The sequence below is a fragment of the Aquarana catesbeiana genome, linkage group LG08, assembly GCF_042186555.1.
Source record: "Aquarana catesbeiana isolate 2022-GZ linkage group LG08, ASM4218655v1, whole genome shotgun sequence".
Taxonomy (NCBI): domain Eukaryota; kingdom Metazoa; phylum Chordata; class Amphibia; order Anura; family Ranidae; genus Aquarana; species Aquarana catesbeiana.
Window position 1 is genome coordinate 292,292,213 of NC_133331.1, and position 19,803 is coordinate 292,312,015.

The window sequence follows — 19,803 nt, forward strand, 5'->3', positions numbered from 1 at the left end:
TTGCACAGTATGCAATTGAGCTACTGGCCTGTCCTGCATCCAGCGTTCTTTCGGAACGCACATTCAGTGCTGCTGGAGGCGTGGTAACCGATCACAGGGTGCGTCTGTCCACTGACTCGGTCGATCGACTGACCTTCATAAAAATGAGTCTTGGATCACCACCAGCTACCAAGCACCTGATGCTGATGTAACCGAATAATTTTTTTTGAAATCTCAGATCCCTTCAAAGACTGCCTATGCTGATGCTGAGTGACTATTCCTGAGTAATTATCCTCTTCCTCCTCAATCATCACGCTGATAGCTTGTAAGAGCATTTTTGGTTCTGGGCGCCACCACCAGTGCCTAAGGCACAATTTTTCAGCCCCTGTTTAACAGGGGCGTGTAATTACGATTTTTGATGTAATACTTTGCAGCAGGGCTCGTTCCTGCATTCCAACTAGAGTGTCTGTGAGGGGTTGCAGTGTTGTGGCACCAGCACCAGTGCCTAAGGCCCAATTTTTCAGCCCTTGTTTAACAGGGGCGTGTAATTACAATTTTTGATGCAATACTTTGCAGCAGGGCTCGTTCCTGCATTCCAACTAGAGTGTCTGTGAGGGGTTGCAGTGTTGTGGCACCAGCACCAGTGCCTAAGGCCCAATTTTTCAGCCCTTGTTTAACAGGGGCGTGTAATTACAATTTTTGATGCAATACTTTGCAGCAGGGCTCGTTCCTGCATTCCAACTAGAGTGTCTGTGAGGGGTTGCAGTGTTGTGGCACCAGCACCAGTGCCTAAGGCCCAATTTTTCAGCCCTTGTTTAACAGGGGCGTGTAATTACAATTTTTGATGCAATACTTTGCAGCAGGGCTCGTTCCTGCATTCCAACTAGAGTGTCTGTGAGGGGTTGCAGTGTTGTGGCACCAGCACCAGTGCCTAAGGCCTAATTTTTCAGCTCCTGTTCAACAGGGGCATGTAATTACAATTCTTGATCTAATATTTCACAGCAGAGCCCTGTGAGGGCTTACAGTGTTGTGGCCACAGCAACACCTAAGGCCCAAATTTCTGCTGAGTATATAGGGCAGGACCCTACTTTCAAACAACTAACTTACAAACGACTCCTACTTGCAAACGGAAGGAGACAACAGGAAGTGAGATGAAATCTACCCCTAGGAAGGGAAATTCTCTCCTGTAAGAGTTAATATGGGAAAAACATTTCTCCTTTCCACTGATGCTTTCCAATCCATTGGGACAAAAAGTGAGGTGAAATCTTCTGAAGAGGAGGAAAGACAGCAAAACAAATGTCACAGGGGTGATAACCCTTCCCTATGTTTTCCAAAAAGCTTAAAAAAGATTTTTTGGCTGGAGCTAAACACGTTAAAAATGTACCCGTTCAAAATTACAAAGAGATTCTACTTAACAACAAACCTACAGCCTGTATACTGCTGTTCAGAGTATATAGGGCCTGGTGGCCCCACACCTTTCCTTATTTTAATTTGGGTGCGGGGTTCCCCTTAATATCCATACAAGACCCAAAGGGCCTGGTAATGGACTGGGGGGTACCCATGCCGTTTGTCTCACTGATTTTCATCCATATTGCCAGGACCCGACATTACATTAAACCCGCAAGCAGTTTTAAATGAGATTTTTTCCTTTAAAAATGACATTTGGTGCAGGGACTGTTCTAAACACGGGAAACACGCGTCACTTTACAGGCATACTATAGACACCCCTCAGGTACGATATTTAAAGGAATATTTCACTTTTTTTTTTTTACTTTAAGCATCATTAAAATCACTGCTCCCGAAAAAACGGCCGTTTTTAAAAGTTTTTTTTGCATTGATACATGTCCCCTGGGGTAGGACCCGGGTCCCCAAACCCTTTTTAGGACAATACCATGCAAATTAGCCTTTAAAATGAGCACTTTTGATTTCGAACGTTCGAGTCCCATAGACGTCAATGGGGTTCTAACGTTCGTGCGAACTTTCGGTCCGTTCGCAGGTTCTGGTGCGAACCGAACCGGGGGGTGTTCGGCTCATCCCTATTAGCCATGGTATAGCCAGACCTTTGTTTATAATATTTAGGGAAAGCGTACTGACTGGAATGGTACTAGTTGATTGGTGAAAAGCAATTGTGGGATCTATATTGAAAAAAAAAGGACCAAGATACATACCTGGAAACTACAGACCGTCAGTAAAAGATTTATCAGCGTGAAAAAACAGTGGCCATGGGGTCATTGTTGGTATCCCAGAAATGCAAAGAATGCAAAAAGAAATGCAAAAGTGTGTTCAGGGCAGCTAAAATAGATTAGGGGAGACACGTACCGCAGGAGAGTTAAAAAAAATCTAATTTTTTTCAAATATATTAATAGTACAAAGGCGAGGTCGGAACATATTTTTATCTCATAAAAGATGATCAGGGAAGTTGGTCACGAGTGACAGGGAGAAGGCTACTGTATTAAATACATTCTTCTGAGTTTAAATGAATGAAAAGCAGGGGCGTAATAAACAAAACAGTAATAATAATACCAGTTTATTGAATGTACTATAAAAGACTGTGTGTTTTTGTGTTCAAAAAAGGCTTGAAAAACGTAATGTGAGTAAATCATTAAGACCAGATGGCTTACACCCAAGGGTTCTCAAAGAGCTTAGCCATGTTATAGCCAGACCTTTGTTTATAATTTTTTAGGAAAAGTGCTGACTGGAATGATACCAACTGATTGGTGAAAAGCAAACATGGTACCAATATTCAAAAGGGTGATATACTCCTGGAAACTACAGACCAGTCAGCCTAACATCAATGGTATGTAAACTATTGGAGGGGATAAGAATGGACCATATCCAAAAATCTGATGATAAAAATTGTAGCCAACATGGATTTATGAAGGACCATTCTTGCCTGATCAACCTGTTAACATTCAATGAGAAGACAAGCTGTAATCTGGATAGAGGGAGGCCTGTGGACATAGTGGGGGTGATCTACTAAAACTGGTGCAGCTCTGCATAGTAACCAATCAGCTTCCAGGTTTCATTCTCAAAGCTTAATTGAACAAGCTGAAGTTAGAAGTTGATGGGCTACCATGCACAGCTGGACCAGATTCTGCACACCAGTTTTACAGACCAGTCAGCCTAACATCAATAGTATATAAACTATTGGAGGGGATAATAAAGGACCATATCCAAAAATCTGATGATAAAAATTGTAGCAAACATGGATTTATGAAGGACCATTCTTGCCCGACCCACCTGTTATCATTCAATCAGAAGGTAGGCTGTAATCTGAATAGAGGAAGGCCTGTGAACATAGTGGGGTTGATCTACTAAAACTGGTGTAGCTCTGCATAGTAACCAATCAGCTTCCAGGTTTCAAAGCTTAATTGAATAAAGCTGAAGTTAGAAGTTGATTGGCTACCATGCACAGCTGGACCAGATTCTGCACTCCAGTTTTAGTAAATCAACCCCTATGCATCTAGATTTCGCTAAAGCATTTGGCACAGTATCCCATAAATGCTTAAATTACAAATTAAGGCCATGTGAAATTGAGGACATGGTACTTACCTGGATAGAAAACTGGTTACAGGAGCGTGTCCAGTGGGTGGTAAATAATGGCAAATTTTCTGAATGGTCTGGAGCTGTGAGCGGTGTGTCCAGGGTGTACAACGTGTATGGCTTATCTGGATCCTGACTGTCCACTGCGTATGATACGATGCAGTCCATGCACTAAAGGACGGTCCAGAGGGTTTTGAACTTCTCCTGACACCTGGTGGATACCAAGTGCGAAGTATTCTTGGCGCCGGTTATGCGGGCGAACGTGCATGTGGCCGGGTCCATAGTCCAGGCGGTTGAGTCACCTTAATTTAAACTCTGATGAAGCGGATTCCCATACCGCGAAACATGTTGGAAATCTTGATCTAACACCATACTCTGTGTATAAACTTTTAACTGTACATGGTTGGGAAGGTTTTGTATAAACCCCCTCATGTCTTTTATGCACATATGTGAATAATATATATTTTTCTATATACTCAACTAATAAAATTGTTTTGATATATCTTATGAAAGTCTGAGATGTACCATTTAACACCCATTTCAGTTGCTCCCACACTTTTTTCACATTGGTTATAAATGATATAAAGGTTGGAATAAATAGTTCTATCTCTGCGTTTGCTGATGATACAAAACTAAGCAGGGTAATAACAGCAACTCTACTAGAAGACATCGGTAAAATAGAAGGGTGCACAGCTGTACGTCAGGTGAGCTATGATATTGAAAAATGTGAAGTGATGTACTTGGGAGATAAAAATACGAATGGAGGTTACTGGCTAGGGGGAGAACCTCTGGGGGAATCAAGGGTGGAAAAGGATCTGGAGGTCCTCCTAGGTGACAGACTCAGCAATAGTATGCAATGCCAAGCTGCAGCATGCAAGGCCAACAGAATATTAGTATAAAAAGGTTATTTACTGCAGAGATACTGTAAATCTATAATTCTACCACAATATAAAACTCTGGTTTGGCCACAACTTGATTATGCTGTCCAGTTCTGGTCACCCGTCCTTAGGAAGCATGTGCTGGAACTTGAGATAGTCCAGAGAAGGAGCAACAAAGCTAATAAGGGGGCTGGAGGACCTCAGGTCTGGGGGATGGAGAACCTCAGTTAAGAGGGATGGAGGATCTCAGTTATGGGGGGATGGATGACCTCAATTATGGGAGATAAAGGACTTCTGTTATGGGGGCTGCAGAACCTCAGGAATAGAGGATGAAGGACCTCAGTTTTGGAGGATGGAAGACCTCATTTATGGGGGATGAAGGACCTCAGTTATGGGGGATGGAGAACCTCATTTATGGGGATGAAGGACCTCAGTTATGGGGGGTGGAGGACCTCATTTATGGGGGATAGGGAACCTCAGTTATGGGGGCTGGAGGAGCACAGTTATGGGGGGTGGAGGATCTCAGTTATGGGGGATGGAGGTTCTCAGTTATGGATGATGGAGGACCTCGGTTATGGGGGATGGAGGATCTCAGTTTTTCAGTTATGGGTGATGGATGACCTCGGGTATAGAGGACATTAGTTATGGAGGATCTAAATTATAGAGGACCACAGTTATGGGGGGTGGAGAGCCTCAGTTATGAGGGATGAAGGACCTCAGTTATGGAGGACCTCAGTTATGGGGGATAGAGGACCTCAGTTATGGGGGATGGAGGACTTCAATTATAGAGGACCTCAGTTATGGGGGATGGAGACCCTCAGTTGTGGGGAATGGAGGGTCTCAGTTATGAGGGATGGAGGACCTTAATTTTGGGTAATGGAGGACCTCCATTTTGGGGGATGGAGGATCTCAGTTATGGGGGATGGAGAACCTCAGTTATGGAGCATCTCAGTTATGGGGGTGGAGGACCTCCGTTATGGAGGACCTCAGTTATGGGGGATGGAGGACCCTAATTTTGGGGGATGGTGGACCTCCATTTTGGGGGATGGAGGATCTCAGTTATGGGGGATGGAGAACCTCAGTTATGGAAGATCTCAGTTATGGGGGTGGAGGACCTCAGTTATAGAGGACCTCAGTTATTGGGGATGGAGAACCTTCCTTATGGGGGATGGAGGACCTTAGTTATGGGGTTGTAGGACCTCAGTTATGGGGGATGGAGGATCTCAGTTATGGGGGATGGAGGATCTCAGTTGTGGAGGATGGAGGATCTCAGTTGTGGAGGACCTCAGTTTTGGGGGACGGAGGATCTCACTTGTGGAGAATGGAGGACCTCAGTTATGGTGGATGGAGGATCTCAGTTATGGGGGATGGAGAGCCTCAGTTATAGGGGATGGAGGACCTCAGTTATGGGGGCTGGAGGACCTCAGTTATGGAGCTCGAAGGACCTCATTTATGAGGGATGGAGGACCTCATTTTTGGGGGATGGAGGGCCTTAAATATAGGGGAATGGAGGATCTGAGTTATTGAGGACCTCAGTTATGGAGGTTTGAGGATCTCAGTAATGGGGGCTGGAGGATCTCAGTTAAGAGGAAAGACAACAAACATTAAACTTATTCTCCCTGGAGAGGAGAAGATTAAGAGGGGATATGATATATATTCACACATATATATAGGCTCTCCCAGCAGGCCAAGGGATTCAATAAAACACCTGCCCATTAGCTGAGATACCCTATATACCGATAACCTGACCTTGAGTTGTCCTTCTCAATCTAGTAAATATAAGTGCCCGGCCACCTGGTGGTAGAAGAGAAAAGTACAACCAGGTCAAACTTAGGGAGAAATCAATGGATACATAGCAATTAACTACAGTAGCTACTCCTGACAAGGAATTTGGTGAGGAGCTCCCTGACTAAACCCCAGGGCGCTACATCTATTATGAATTGAAGAATGCATCATGGATTGCTTTAAAGACTAGTGATGAGCCAAATACGCCTGGGTTTGGTTCGGGCAGGTTCGGCGAATATAATTAAAGTTTGGGTGCAAAATCCAAACTCTATTGAAGTTAATTAGATGCCGAATGTTAAAAATCAAGTCCGGCCATTTTTTAGGCTAATGGGCAAGGGATTGTCAAATATATGCCATGGGTGGCTGGGCACAGCCCTGGGGGACATGTTTCAAAGAAAAAAAAAGTTTAAAAAACATCCAATTCTTTGGGAGTGGTGAGTTTAGTAATAATTAAGGAGAAGCAATAAAAATGCAACATTCCATTTGCCCTGCCTCTGCCTGTAAAGTGGCTCATCTGTACAACATTTACAAAGAGATAAGTGTTCACACCATGAGACGTTCCTCGGGGCTGCAGTTCCTATGAGCTCCACAAGGTGGTGAGCTCATGTCTACCCAGGAAGTCTCTATGGAAGACAGGAAGTTGTCAGGTACAAGCAGGAAGTGATGTCAGATACAGACAGGAAGTTCCTTGTTCGAAGATTTAGAGGGAAGACATTGCTGGAACTGGCAACAGAGGAGGTAATTCAATTTTAATTTATCATATCTCTCATCGCTGTCCATTATTGGGAACCAAATTCATCTGTCTATCTTTGTCCTTTAAATGTCCCACTTTTCAGTCTGATGTACACTCAGACAAATATTTATCTGCCCAAAGTGTTTTTATCGGTCCCAGTATTTCATCAGATTGCAGGTGATTTCCCGTATTGAAGTGAAAACACCGGTATAAAAGAAAAGTAATGGTGACATAAAACATAAGACCTGATCACAGATGTGGAAATGCGGGGCAATTTAGGTAACAGCGATCACAGGTCAATTAGTTTCAGTATAAATCACACAAATAGGAAACATAAAGGGAATACAAAGACACTGAATTTCAAAAGAGCCAACTTCCCTAAACTACAAACCTTGCTAAAAGGCATAAACTGGGATAAAATATTAGAAACAAAGAATACGGAGGAGAGATGGGTTTGCTTTAAGAGCATATTAAATAAGGGCATTAGCCAATGTATCCCATTGGGTAATAAATTTAAAAGAGCGAACAAATGTCCTGGATGGCTTAATTCCAATGTAAAAATGCATATAAAAGCAAAGGAGAAGGCCTTCAAAAAATACAAGGTTGAGGGATCATCATCAGCATTCAGACTTTATAAAGAATGCAACAGGAAATGTAAAGGTGCAATTAGGACAGCTAAGATAGAACATGAAAGACACATAGCGGAGGAGAGCAAAAAAATCCCAAGAAATTCTTTAAGTATGTAAACAGTAAAAAAGGGAGGACAGACCATATTGGCCCCATAAAGAATGAGGAATGACATCTGGTTACAAAGGATGGGGAGATGGCGAAGGTATTGAATTTATTCTTCTCCTCAGTCTTCACGAGTGAATCGGGGGGCTTCAGTAACCAAAACTGCAGTGTTTATCCTCATGACACAACACAGGAAGCACCTCCATGGTTAACAGAGGACGGAATTAAAATTAGACTTGAGAAACTTAACATTAATAAATCACCGGGACCAGATGGCTTGCATCCGAGGGTACTTAGGGAACTCAGTCAGGTGATTGCCAGACCGTTGTTCCTAATTTTTACAGATAGTCTACTGACTGGAATGGTACCAGCTGATTGGAGAAAAGCCAATGTAGCACCTATATTTAAAAAGGGCCCAAAATACATCCCTGGGAATTACAGACCAGTTAGCCTAACATCGATAGTATGTAAACTCTTGGAGGGGATGATAAGGGACTATATACAGGATTTTAGTAATACGAACGATATCATTAGCAGTAATCAGCATGGATTCATGAAGAATCGTTCTTGCCAAACCAATCTATTAACCTTCTATGAGGAGGTGAGTTGCCATCTAGATAAAGGAAGGCCCGTAGACGTGGTGTATCTGGATTTTGCAAAAGCATTTAACACAGTTCCCCATAAACGTTTACTGTACAAAATAAGGTGCGTTGGCATGGACCATAGGGTGAGTACATGGATTGAAAACTGGCTACAAGGGCGAGTTCAGAGGGTGGTGATAAATGGGGAGTACTCGGAATGGTCAGGGGTGGGTAGTGGGGTTCCCCAGGGTTCTGTGCTGGGACCAATCCTATTTAATTTGTTCATAAACGATCTGGAGGATGGGATAAACAGTTCAATCTCTGTATTTGCAGACGATACTAAGCTAAGCAGGGCAATAACTTCTCCTCAGGATGTGGAAATCTTGCAAAAAGACCTGAACAAATTAATGGGGTGGGCGACTACATGGCAAATGAGGTTCAATGTAGAAAAATGTAAAATAATGCATTTGGGTGGCAAAAATATGAATGCAATCTATACACTGGGGGGAGAACCTCTGGGGGAATCTAGGACGGAAAAGGACCTGGGGGTCCTAGTAGATGATAGGCTCAGCAATGGCAGGCAATGCCAAGCTGCTGCTAACAAAGCAAACAGAATATTGGCATGCATTAAAAGGGGGATCAACTCCAGAGATAAAACGATAATTCTCCTGCTCTACAAGACTCTGGTCCGGCTGCACCTAGAGTATGCGGTCCAGTTCTGGGCACCAGTCCTCAGGAAGGATGTAATGGAAATTGAGCGAGTACAAAGAAGGGCAACAAAGCTAATAAAGGGTCTGGAGGATCTTAGTTATGAGGAAAGGTTGTGAGCACTGAACTTATTCTCTCTGGAGAAGAGACGCTTGAGAGGGGATATGATTTCAATTTACAAATACCGGACTGGTGACCCCACAATAGGGATAAAACTTTTTCGCAGAAGAGAGTTTACCAAGACTCGTGGCCACTCATTAAAATTAGAAGAAAAGAGGTTTAACCTTAAACTACGTAGAGGGTTCTTTACTGTAAGAGCGGCAAGGATGTGGAATTCCCTTCCACAGGCGGTGGTCTCAGCGGGGAGCATTGATAGCTTCAAGAAACTATTAGATAAGCACCTGAATGACCACAACATACAGGGATATACAATGTAATAGTGACATATAATCACACACATAGGTTGGACTTGATGGACTTGTGTCTTTTTTCAACCTCACCTACTATGTAACTATGTAAGGTTTAACCGATCACATTGTCACCAAACGTCAAACCCAAATAAAAGTTTTCCCTGTAAAGGTAAATTCTTACCTCTCTGAATGAGCCCCAATGCCGGCTGAAGTCTTCTTCAGAAATCGACACGACCGGGGAGTGCTGATCTCCTGGTCCTCCACAGAGCTCTGTACTTCCTCCTGCTGATCTCCTCATCATTACAGGATATCGTATAGGACGGTTTTCTCTCGGACAGTCCAGTTTTTGAATGATGTGTTTGGGTTCTTACCTTCCTGAGACCCGGACACATTATTCAGACCTGACTGCACCGAGAGTGACAAGTCTGCTCTGCCATCTGAAGTGTCTCCCTTCCCCGACGGCAGCCTGTTTCAACATGGTGGATCAAAGCATCCTTCTCTTTTTCCCCTCTGTATACACACACAAGAGGAAGAGGGGGAGCAGTGACGCGCTGATCAAAGTTTGTAGAAATTTTTATTATACTCTGTAGATGGACAGGGGAGGGGGAGAGAGTGGCTGCGAAGGAGAACAACTTAAAAAATATGTGGAGTGATTGGGGGGTTAAGAGGATATGTGCTTGGGGGGGGGGGCTTTGGCAGGGGACAGGACTTATGCTAGAAGTGTGGGTTGAATTTGAAATCTGACAACCCCTTCTAGCACAAGCCCTCTACCTTCCCAAAGCACCCCCCAGCACATACCTGACCCCCCTACCCCACTTTGCACTAGCCCGCTCCCCTCACAAAGCACCCCCCCAGCACATACCTGGTCCCCCCACCCACCCCCTTGTACTAGCCTCTCCCCTCTCAAAGGTCCCCCCCAGCACATATCTAACCCCCCTACCCCCACTCTTGTACTAGCCCTCTCCCCTGACAAAGAGCCCCCCCAGCACATATCCGACCCCCCTTGGACTAGCCCTCTCCCCTCCCAAAGCACCACATAGCTCATATCTGACCCCCCCATCACTAGCCCTCTCCCCTCTCAAAGCATGTCCCCAGCACACATCCAACCCCCCCAAACACTAGCCCTCTCCCCTCCCAAAGCACCCCCCCCAGCACATACCTGGTCCCCCTACCCCACTCTTGCACTAGCCCTCTCTCCTCACAAAGCGCTCCCCCCCAGCACATATCCAACCCCCAAGCCCCCCAACACATATTCTAGAACCCCCCCTTGCACTAGCCCTCTCCCCTCCCAAAGCACCACATAGCTCATATCTGACCCCCCCCCATCACTAGCCCTCTCCCCTCTTAAAGCATGTCCCCAGCACACATCCAACCCCCCCAAACACTAGCCCTCTCCCTTCACAAAGCACCCTCCCAGCACATACCTGGTCCCCCTACCCCACTCTTGCACTAGCCCTCTCTCCTCACAAAGCGCTCCCCCCCAGCACATATCCAACCCCCAAGCCCCCCAACACATATCCTAGACCCCCCCCTTGCACTAGCCCTCTCCCCTCCCAAAGCACCACATAGCTCATATCTGACCCCCCCCATCACTAGCCCTCTCCCCTCTCAAAGCATGTCCCCAGCACACATCCAACCCCCCCAAACACTAGCCCTCTCCCTTCACAAAGCACCCTCCCAGCACATACCTGGTCCCTCTACCCCACTCTTGCACTAGCCCTCTCTCCTCACAAAGCGCTCCCCCCCAGCACATATCCGACCCCCCAAGCCCCCCAGCACATATCCTACCCCCTCTCGCACTAGCCCTCTCCCCTCCCAAAGCACCACATAGCTCATATCTGACCCCCCTATCACTAGCCCTCTCCCCTCTCGAAGCATGTCCCCAGCACACATCCAACCCCCCCCTCAAACTAGTCCTCTCCCCTCCCAAAGCACCACCAAACACATATCTTACTCCCCCCCCCCCCCAACACTAGCCCTCTCCTCTCCCAAAGAGTACACCCAGCTCATATCTAACTCCCCCCACCCCCTGCTAGCACTAGCCCTCTCCCCAGCACATATCTGAACCCCGAATTCCGTGCATAACACTAACAATTCGGGCACACGCACTTTCTTTCGGGACGCCAAAAGTGTTCCAAGTCTTTTACAATCTTATAGCTTATAAGCCAAAAAAAGTTAAAAATGCAGCCTCTAAAATGTTCGGGTTTGGCTTGAAGAAAAGGTGGCAACCCTATATGGGACACAGGACATGGACACAATATTGGAATATGGAGCTCCAATGCCGGATGAAGTCTTCTTCAGAAACCTGCATGACTGGGGAGTGACGATCTTCTGTTCCTCCAGATGATGGTACAGGACAGGGTATGGGACACGGTACATGGACACAGTACAGAAACACTGAGCTCCAATGCCTGCTGAAGTCTTCTTCAGAAACCTACATGACTTTGGGAGTGCCGATCTATTGGTCATCCTCAGAACACTGTGGTTCCTCCAGATGATCTCTTCATCAGTACAGGACATAGTACAGGACAAGTTATGGGACATGGTATGGGACATGACACATTGACACAGTACAGGAACACGGAGCTCCAATGCCTGAAGTCTTCTTCAGAAACCTACTGACCTCCTCATCACTACTGGACTTGATACAGGACACGGAACAAGGACACAGCACTGACATGAAGTTGGGCTGGAAAAACTACCATGGTGGACCATCATTTGGCGTTTGGTCAGCATCAGAGTGGTGTATGGTGATACAGGTAGAGAAAACGTAAGAATCTTTACAGGGAATACTTTTATTTGGGATTTGGGCTTTAACCACTTAAGGACCAGCCTCGTTATGGATTTTTGGTGTTTACATGTTTAAAACAGGTTTTTTTGCTAGAAAATTACTTAGAACCCCCAAACATTATATATTGTTTTTTTTTTCTAACACCTTAGAGAATAAAATGGCAGTCAATGCAATACTTTTTTTTGCACCGTATTTGCGCAGCGGTCTTATAAGCGCATTTTTTTGGGGAAAAATTCACTTTTTTGAATAAAAAAATAAGACAACAGTAAAGTTAGCCCAATTTTTTTTTCTATATTGTGAAATATAATGTTACGCCAAGTAAATTGATACCCAACATGTCACGCTTCAAAATTGCGCCCTCTCGTGGAATGGCGTCAAACTTTTACCCTTAAAAATCTCCATAGGCGACATTTAAAAATTGTACAGGTTGCATGTTTTGCATTACAGAGGAGGTCTAGGGTTAGAATTATTGCTCTTGCTCTACCGGTCACGGCGACACCTCACATGTGTGGTTTGACCACCGTTTTCATATGCGAGCGATACTCACGTATGCGTTCGCTTCTGCGCGCAAGCTCGCCGGGACGGGGCGCTTTAAAAAAAAAAAAATTTTTTTCTTATTTATTTTACTTTATTTTATTTATTACTTCACTGTTTTTTGTAAAAAAAAAATTGGATCACTTTTATTCCTATTACAAGGAATGTAAACATCCCTTGTAATAGAAAAAAAGCATGACAGGACCTCTTAAATATGAGATCTGGGGGTCAAAAAGTCCTCAGATCTCATATTTAGACTTAAATGCAAAAAATAAATAAATAAATAAATAATTGTCGTTTGAACAAATGACAAAAAAAATATATGCCTTTAAGACAAATGGGTTGGACGTCGCTTCCGCCCTCCTATGGTATGGAGATGGGTGGGGGCCATCTTAGCCTCACTCGTCTCCATACCCAGGAAGTGACAGTTCCAGATCTCCTCCGCCGCTACCGACGACTCCGGTAAGCGGCGGAGGGCGCGGGAGAGCGGCAGGATGGGGGTGGCACCTCTCCCGCCGCCGATAACGGTGATCTCACGGTGAATACGCCGCAGAGACCACCATTATCGGAAATACGACCGGCTCCTGTAAAGATGGATACCTCGGTTGTGGCAGCAGCTGCTGCCGTTACCGAGATATCCACCTTCAAAGTGCCGACGTATATGTACAGGAGCCGGTCGGTAAGTGGTTGAGTCATTATGGTTTGTAGATATGGGGGTGTGGCCTCTGAGTTAATACTTGGTGCTAAAAGTGTCTTTCTTTTCCATCTCAGTAAGTTGGGTAGAATGTTTCATATCTACACCCAGTAACCCCCCGTCATGTCTGTCCTCTTCCTCCATAGTCACTGTGACCGCTGTTATCTCCAGCAGATAACAGTATATATATAGTGTAGAAACGTAGATTAACCCCTTCAGGATCAGAAGATTCTCCCACTTACAGGGCTGGAAAATATTTTCTCCATTTTGGAGAATTGTGGAGGATTGGGTTTTTATGTAGACATAAAGGGCAAAGGTTCCCTCACCCCGAAAACACCGGAATCAGTAAGCTGAATGTCCCTTTTATTATCCCCCATACATCCCCATCCTAATATTATACAACCAGTAAAGTCCAGATAATTCTCTGTTATCAATTATTGGTCTACAGGAAACCTGTATAGATCACATGACCAATGAGGATGGAGGAGGATCTGAGTCACATGACTGAGAGGATACTAAACCTCACCCTGGAGATCATCTACCTGCTGACCGGAGAGGTGAGGAGGATTCTGGGAGGTCACATGACATCACTCTTATCTCTATTAATAAAACACAGACCTGACCGGAGAGGTGAGGAGGATTCTGGGAGGTCACATGACATCACTCTTATCTCTATTAATAAAACACAGACCTGACCGGAGAGGTGAGGAGGATTCTGGGAGGTCACATGACATCACTCTTATCTCTATTAATAAAACACAGACCTGACCGGAGGGGTGAGGAGGATTCTGGGAGGTCACATGACATCACTCTTATCTCTATTAACAGGCCTGGACTGGGACAAAAATTTGGCCCTGGACTTCCTCATTACTGGCCCACTTTAATTTTGAGTGTCCCCAACAGCGTCCCCCTTACATTATAGGGTCCAGAACAACGTCCCCCTTACATCAGAGTGTCCCCAACAGCGTCCCCCTTACATCAGAGTGTCCCCAACAGCGCCCCCCTTACATCAGAGTGTCAGCAACAACGTCCCCCTTACATCAGAGTGTCCCCAACCGCGTCCCCCTTACATCATAGTGTCCCCAACAACGTCCCCCTTACATCAGAGTGTCAGCAACAACGTCCCCCTTACATCAGAGTGTCCCCAACCGCGTCCCCCTTACATCATAGTGTCCCCAACAACGTCCCCCTTACATCAGAGTGTCCCCAACCGCGTCCCCCTTACATCATAGTGTCCCCAACAACGTCCCCCTTACATCAGAGTGTCCCCAACAACGTCCCCCTTACATCAGAGTGTCCCCAACAGCGTCCCCTTAACATCATAGTGTCACCAACAACGTCCCCCTTACATCAGAGTGTCCCCAACAACGTCCCCCTTACATCATAGTGTCCCCAACAACGTCCCCCTTACATCAGAGTGTCCCCAACAGCGTCCCCCTTACATCAGAGTGTCCCCAACAGCGTCCCCCTTACATCAGAGTGTCCCCAACAACGTCCCCCTTACATCAGAGTGTCCCCAACAGCGTCCCCCTTACATCAGAGTGTCCCCAACAGCGTCCCCCTTACATCAGAGTGTCCCCAACAACGTCCCCCTTACATCAGAGTGTCCCCAACAACGTCCCCCTTACATCAGAGTGTCCCCAACAACGTCCCCCTTACACCAGAGTGTCCCCAACAGCGTCCCCCTTACATCATAGGATCCAGAACAGCGTCCCCCTTACATCAGAGTGTCCCCAACAGCGTCCCCCTTACATCAGAGTGTCCCCAACAGCGTCCCCCTTACATCAGAGTGTCCCCAACAACATCCCCCTTACATCAGAGTGTCCCCAACAACGTCCCCCTTACATCAGAGTGTCCCCAACAACGTCCCCCTTACACCAGAGTGTCCCCAACAGCGTCCCCCTTACATCATAGGATCCAGAGCAGCGTCCCCCTTACATCAGAGTGTCCCCAACAACGTCCCCCTTACATCAGAGTGTCCCCAACAACGTCCCCCTTACACCAGAGTGTCCCCAACAACGTCCCCCTTACATCATAGGGTCCAGAACAGCGCCCCCTTACATCAGAATGTCCCCAACAGCGTCCCCCTTACATCAGAGTGTCCCCAACAGCGTCCCCCTTACATCATAGTGTCACCAACAGCGCCCCCCTTACATCAGAGTGTCCCCAACAGCGCCCCCCTTACATCAGAGTGTCCCCAACAGCATCCCCCTTACATCATAGTGTCACCAACAACGTCCCCCTTACATCAGAGTGTCCCCAACAGCGCCCCCTTACATCAGAATGTCACCAACGTCCCCCTTACATCAGAGTGTCACCAACAACGTCCCCCTTACATCAGAGTGTCCCCAACAACGTCCCCCTTACATCATAGTGTCCCCAACAACGTCCCCCTTACATCATAGTGTCCCCAACAACGTCCCCCTTACATCATAGTGTCCCCAACAACGTCCCCCTTACATCAGAGTGTCACCAACAACGTCCCCCTTACATCAGAGTGTCCCCAACAACGTCCCCCTTACATCATAGTGTCCCCAACAACGTCCCCCTTACATCAGAGTGTCACCAACAACGTCCCCCTTACATCAGAGTGTCCCCAACAGCATCCCCCTTAAATCAGAGAGCCCCCATCAGCAGCCCTCTTCACATCAGGGAGTCCTCCCTCTCCTCCCCCTTCCACATGTACTCACAGTTTTGAAGGCAGCTTCTCGTTCCTCTCTCCAGTCATGTGATAACAAGTGATAAGGGGAGAGAAGAAGGAAAGTCTGCTGTTGGCCTGCAAGCTGGAGGGAGCATAACGCCTAATGCTCTCTCCAGCATATGACGGAAGCTGCTCCTCCTGACAGGAGTGAAATTGCGATCACTCACTGTCAGAGAGGAGCAGCTCCAGGACTGCACCTGACTGGCCCACTGAGCCATCGGCCCACCGGGAATCTCCCGGTAGTCCTGATGGCCAGTACATGCCTGTCTATTAATAGAACACAGACCTGACCGGAGAGGTGAGGAGGATTCTGGGATTCTAACATGATATTCCTATTGGTTCTCCAATACAGAGATTTCCTCTTGTGAATTCAGGTGATCATATGACCATCACAGTGCCTCCATGCGACTCCCTAAAACCTGAGAGACACAACATGGAGAAGATTCTAGAAGTCACCAAGAAGATGATGGAGCTGCTGACAGGAGAGGTGAGCGGTGCTGGGAATTCTGGGACATTATCCAGTAACAGACAAGGGATGTGTCTGGATGGTGACTGTATCATTGTGTGTGTCAGGTTCCTATAAGGTGTCAGGAGGATGATAACAATTATTGGTAGTTATGGTTTACACACAAGCATGTTTGTTACAAATAATGTGTTATTATATATCCAGAATGGAATCCTTGTGGATAATTTTGTTGTTAAAGAAGAGTGTATAGTGGAGTATAAAAAGTATGGAGTGATGAAGGCGCTTTTTGAACCACACAAGGATATGAAGGAGCCACCTAGAACCAAAGAATGTTTCCATCTTCTGTACTCCCGGGATTCCACACAGGAAGGTCACACCATCCCTCACCATCATCAGGTAGATGAGGAACGATGGCTAGTGGTTTTGATTGATACACAAGCATGTTTGTTACATTAAATGTCCTTTTATATGTTCAGAATGGAAACCTCAGGGATTATAATACTGTTGTTAAAGAAGAGTATAAAGAGGGGGATGAGGAGTATGGTGTGATGAAGGAACTTTCTCAAGGACCCAAGGATCTCTACAAGCACATTATGATGGAACCACCTAATACCAGGAAGTCACCAGAGAGATGTCCCCGTCCTCTGTATTCCTGGGATTCCACACAGGAAGGTCACACCATCCCTCACCATCATCAGGTAGGTGGAGTTGAGGGTCGGGAACATAAAGTGATTGAACACTCTGACATGTGGAGATGATGTGTGGACTCCACAAGATGATATTTTCTATGTGATCTCACATCATAAATACTTCTATGTTACAGATGTTATTTTCTGTCATTCTGTTGGTTTAGGGTGAAGATCTGATGAACATAAAAGTTGAGGGTGAAGTAGAAGAGACGTATGTGAGGGATGATCAGCGATATACGGAGGAGGCTGGAATGACGAGGACATTCATAGAGGAGGACACTCCTACAGAGATCAGCACAGGTGACCCATAATATATTCTTCTCTTATCTCTGCTCTGTTACTGCTCACTGATTGGTCCAGAGTAGGGCGGGAGCTGAGTGATATCAACTAAATATGGAACATCCACAGAGAACATCTGCTCACTCATATCTACCTGATCCAGATGGAATCTTGATGGAAGTGAACTAACCCTCTCATATCTATTGATGATGTTTTTATATTTTTCCAGGACACACCATGGAGAAACCCTCAAAGGATCTTCTCACTTTATCTCCAGGTTGTAAAATGGAAGATGAGGACATCACAGGAGATTGTGGAGGAGAAAAGACAATGAGCTCCACTATGGATGGTGGACTTCACAGTGTGGATAGACCATCAAATCCCTCTGACCCTGAGAAACCTCGTACTGTGAGGGATGGTGCCGGAATTCAGGGGGAGAAGACATTTTCCTGCCCTGAATGTGGGAAATGTTTTAGCTCTGAGCTTATTCTTTCTGTATGTCAGAGATATCACACGAGGGAGAAGCATCATTCCTGTTCTGAGTGCGGGAAAGGTTTTCTTTGTAAATCAGACCTCACAATACATTTCAGATGTCACACAGGTGAGAAGCCGTATTCCTGTACTGAGTGTGGGAGAAGTTTTTCACAGAAGGCCCATCTTTCCAGACATCAAAGATTACACACCGGCGAAAAGCCGTATTCCTGTTCCGAGTGTGGAAAAGACTTTCTTTGTAAATCAGATCTGGGTAAACATTACAGATCTCACACTGGGGAGAAGCCATATCCATGCCCTGAGTGCGGGAAATGTTTTAGACTGGGATCACACCTTGTTATACATCAGAGATCTCACACGGGGGTGAAACCATATTCCTGCCCTGAGTGTGGGAAATGTTTTCCACAGAAGTCCAATCTTTACAGACATCTTAAAACCCACACAAACCCTTGAGGTGTATTGGTGTCCTGAGTGCGGTAAATGTCTTCTTTCTTCTTTAGAGATCTCACACTGGGAAGAAGCACACCTTGATATACACTTCAGAAAACACGTGGCTGAGCGCTCCTCTGATCTTTATCATGGAAGAAACACTTTATAAAGAAAGTTCACTAAAGGCTTCAGCGTTTTGTCTGGCTTACTCTGCTAGGAGAGAGAAGGAGGGGGTGTCACTGCTGGTTGGGTCCCTCTAGGAGAGAGAAGGAGGGGGAGTCACTGCTGGTTGGGTCCCTCTAGGAGAGAGAAGGAGGGGGTGTCACTGCTGGTTGGGTCCCTCTAGGAGAGAGAAGGAGGGGGTGTCACTGCTGGTTGAGTCCCTCTAGGAGAGAGAAGGAGGGGGTGTCACTGCAGAGAGAAGGAGGAGGTGTCACTGCTGGTTGGGTCCCTCTAGGAGAGAGAAGGAGGGGGTGTCACTGCTGGTTGAGTCCCTCTAGGAGAGAGAAGGAGGGGGTGTCACTGCTGGTTGAGTCCCTCTAGGAGAGAGAAGGAGGAGGTGTCACTGCTGGTTGAGTCCCTCTAGGAGAGAGAAGGAGGAGGTGTCACTGCTGGTTGGGTCCCTCTAGGAGAGAGAATGAGGGGGTGTCACTGCTGGTTGGGTCCCTCTAGGAGAGAGAAGGAGGGGGTGTCACTGCTGGTTGGATCCCTCTAGGAGAGAGAAGGAGGGGGTGTCACTGCTGGTTGGATCCCTCTAGGAGAGAGAAGGAGGGGGTGTCACTGCTGGTTGGGTCCCTCTAGGAGAGAGAAGGAGGGGGTGTCACGGCTGGTTGGGTCCCTCTAGGAGAGAGAAGGAGGGGGTGTCACTGCTGGTTGGGTCCCTCTAGGAGAGAGAAGGAGGGGGTGTCACGGCTGGTTGGGTCCCTCTAGGAGAGAGAAGGAGGGGGTGTCACTGCTGGTTGGGTCCCTCTAGGAGAGAGAAGGAGGGGGTGTCACTGCTGGTTGGGCCCTCTAGAAGAGAGGAGGAGGGGGTGTCACAGCCGGTTGGGTCCCTCTAGGAGAGAGAAGGAGGAGGTGTCACTGCTGGTTGGGTCCCTCTAGGAGAGAGAAGGAGGGGGTGTCACTGCTGGTTGAGTCCCTCTAGGGGAGAAAAGGAGGGGGTGTCACTGCTGGTTGGATCCTTCCAGGAGAGAGAACGAGGGGGGGTCACTGCTGGTTGGGTCCCTCTAGGAGAGAGAAGGAGGGGATGTCACTGCTGGTTGGGTCCCTCTAGGAGAGAGAAGGAGGAGGTGTCACTGCTGGTTGGATCATTCCAGGAGAGAGAACGAGGGGGGTCACTGCGGGTTGGGTCCCTCTAGGAGAGAGAAGGAGGGGATGTC

The 19,803-nt window shown here is 46.6% G+C and overlaps 2 protein-coding genes across 2 annotated transcripts in view; one reads left to right on the top strand and one right to left on the bottom strand.

Annotated features, from left to right (window-relative positions):
* Positions 1 to 19,803, bottom strand: part of LOC141104954 (gastrula zinc finger protein XlCGF53.1-like) — a 255,234-nt gene that overhangs the window by 83,377 nt on the left and 152,054 nt on the right. The window lies entirely within an intron of this gene.
* LOC141104849 (uncharacterized) lies at positions 6,854 to 19,181 on the top strand. Its single transcript, XM_073594632.1, has 7 exons — positions 6,854 to 6,923; positions 13,817 to 13,925; positions 16,422 to 16,556; positions 16,740 to 16,931; positions 17,012 to 17,233; positions 17,389 to 17,524; positions 17,733 to 19,181. Exons 2-7 carry the CDS (start codon positions 13,842 to 13,844, stop codon positions 18,446 to 18,448), a joined length of 1,485 nt encoding a protein of 494 aa, XP_073450733.1. The 5' UTR covers positions 6,854 to 6,923; positions 13,817 to 13,841; the 3' UTR covers positions 18,449 to 19,181.

Excerpts from the sequence above, each read along its gene's own strand:
- LOC141104849 (XM_073594632.1), top strand. The coding sequence starts at position 13,842 with ATGAGGATGGAGGAGGATCTGAGTCACATGACTGAGAGGATACTAAAC. Across the intron at positions 13,926-16,421 it reads TCTACCTGCTGACCGGAGAG|AGATTTCCTCTTGTGAATTC; the intron begins GTGAGGAGGATT and ends TCTCCAATACAG. Across the intron at positions 17,234-17,388 it reads CCATCCCTCACCATCATCAG|GGTGAAGATCTGATGAACAT; the intron begins GTAGGTGGAGTT and ends CTGTTGGTTTAG.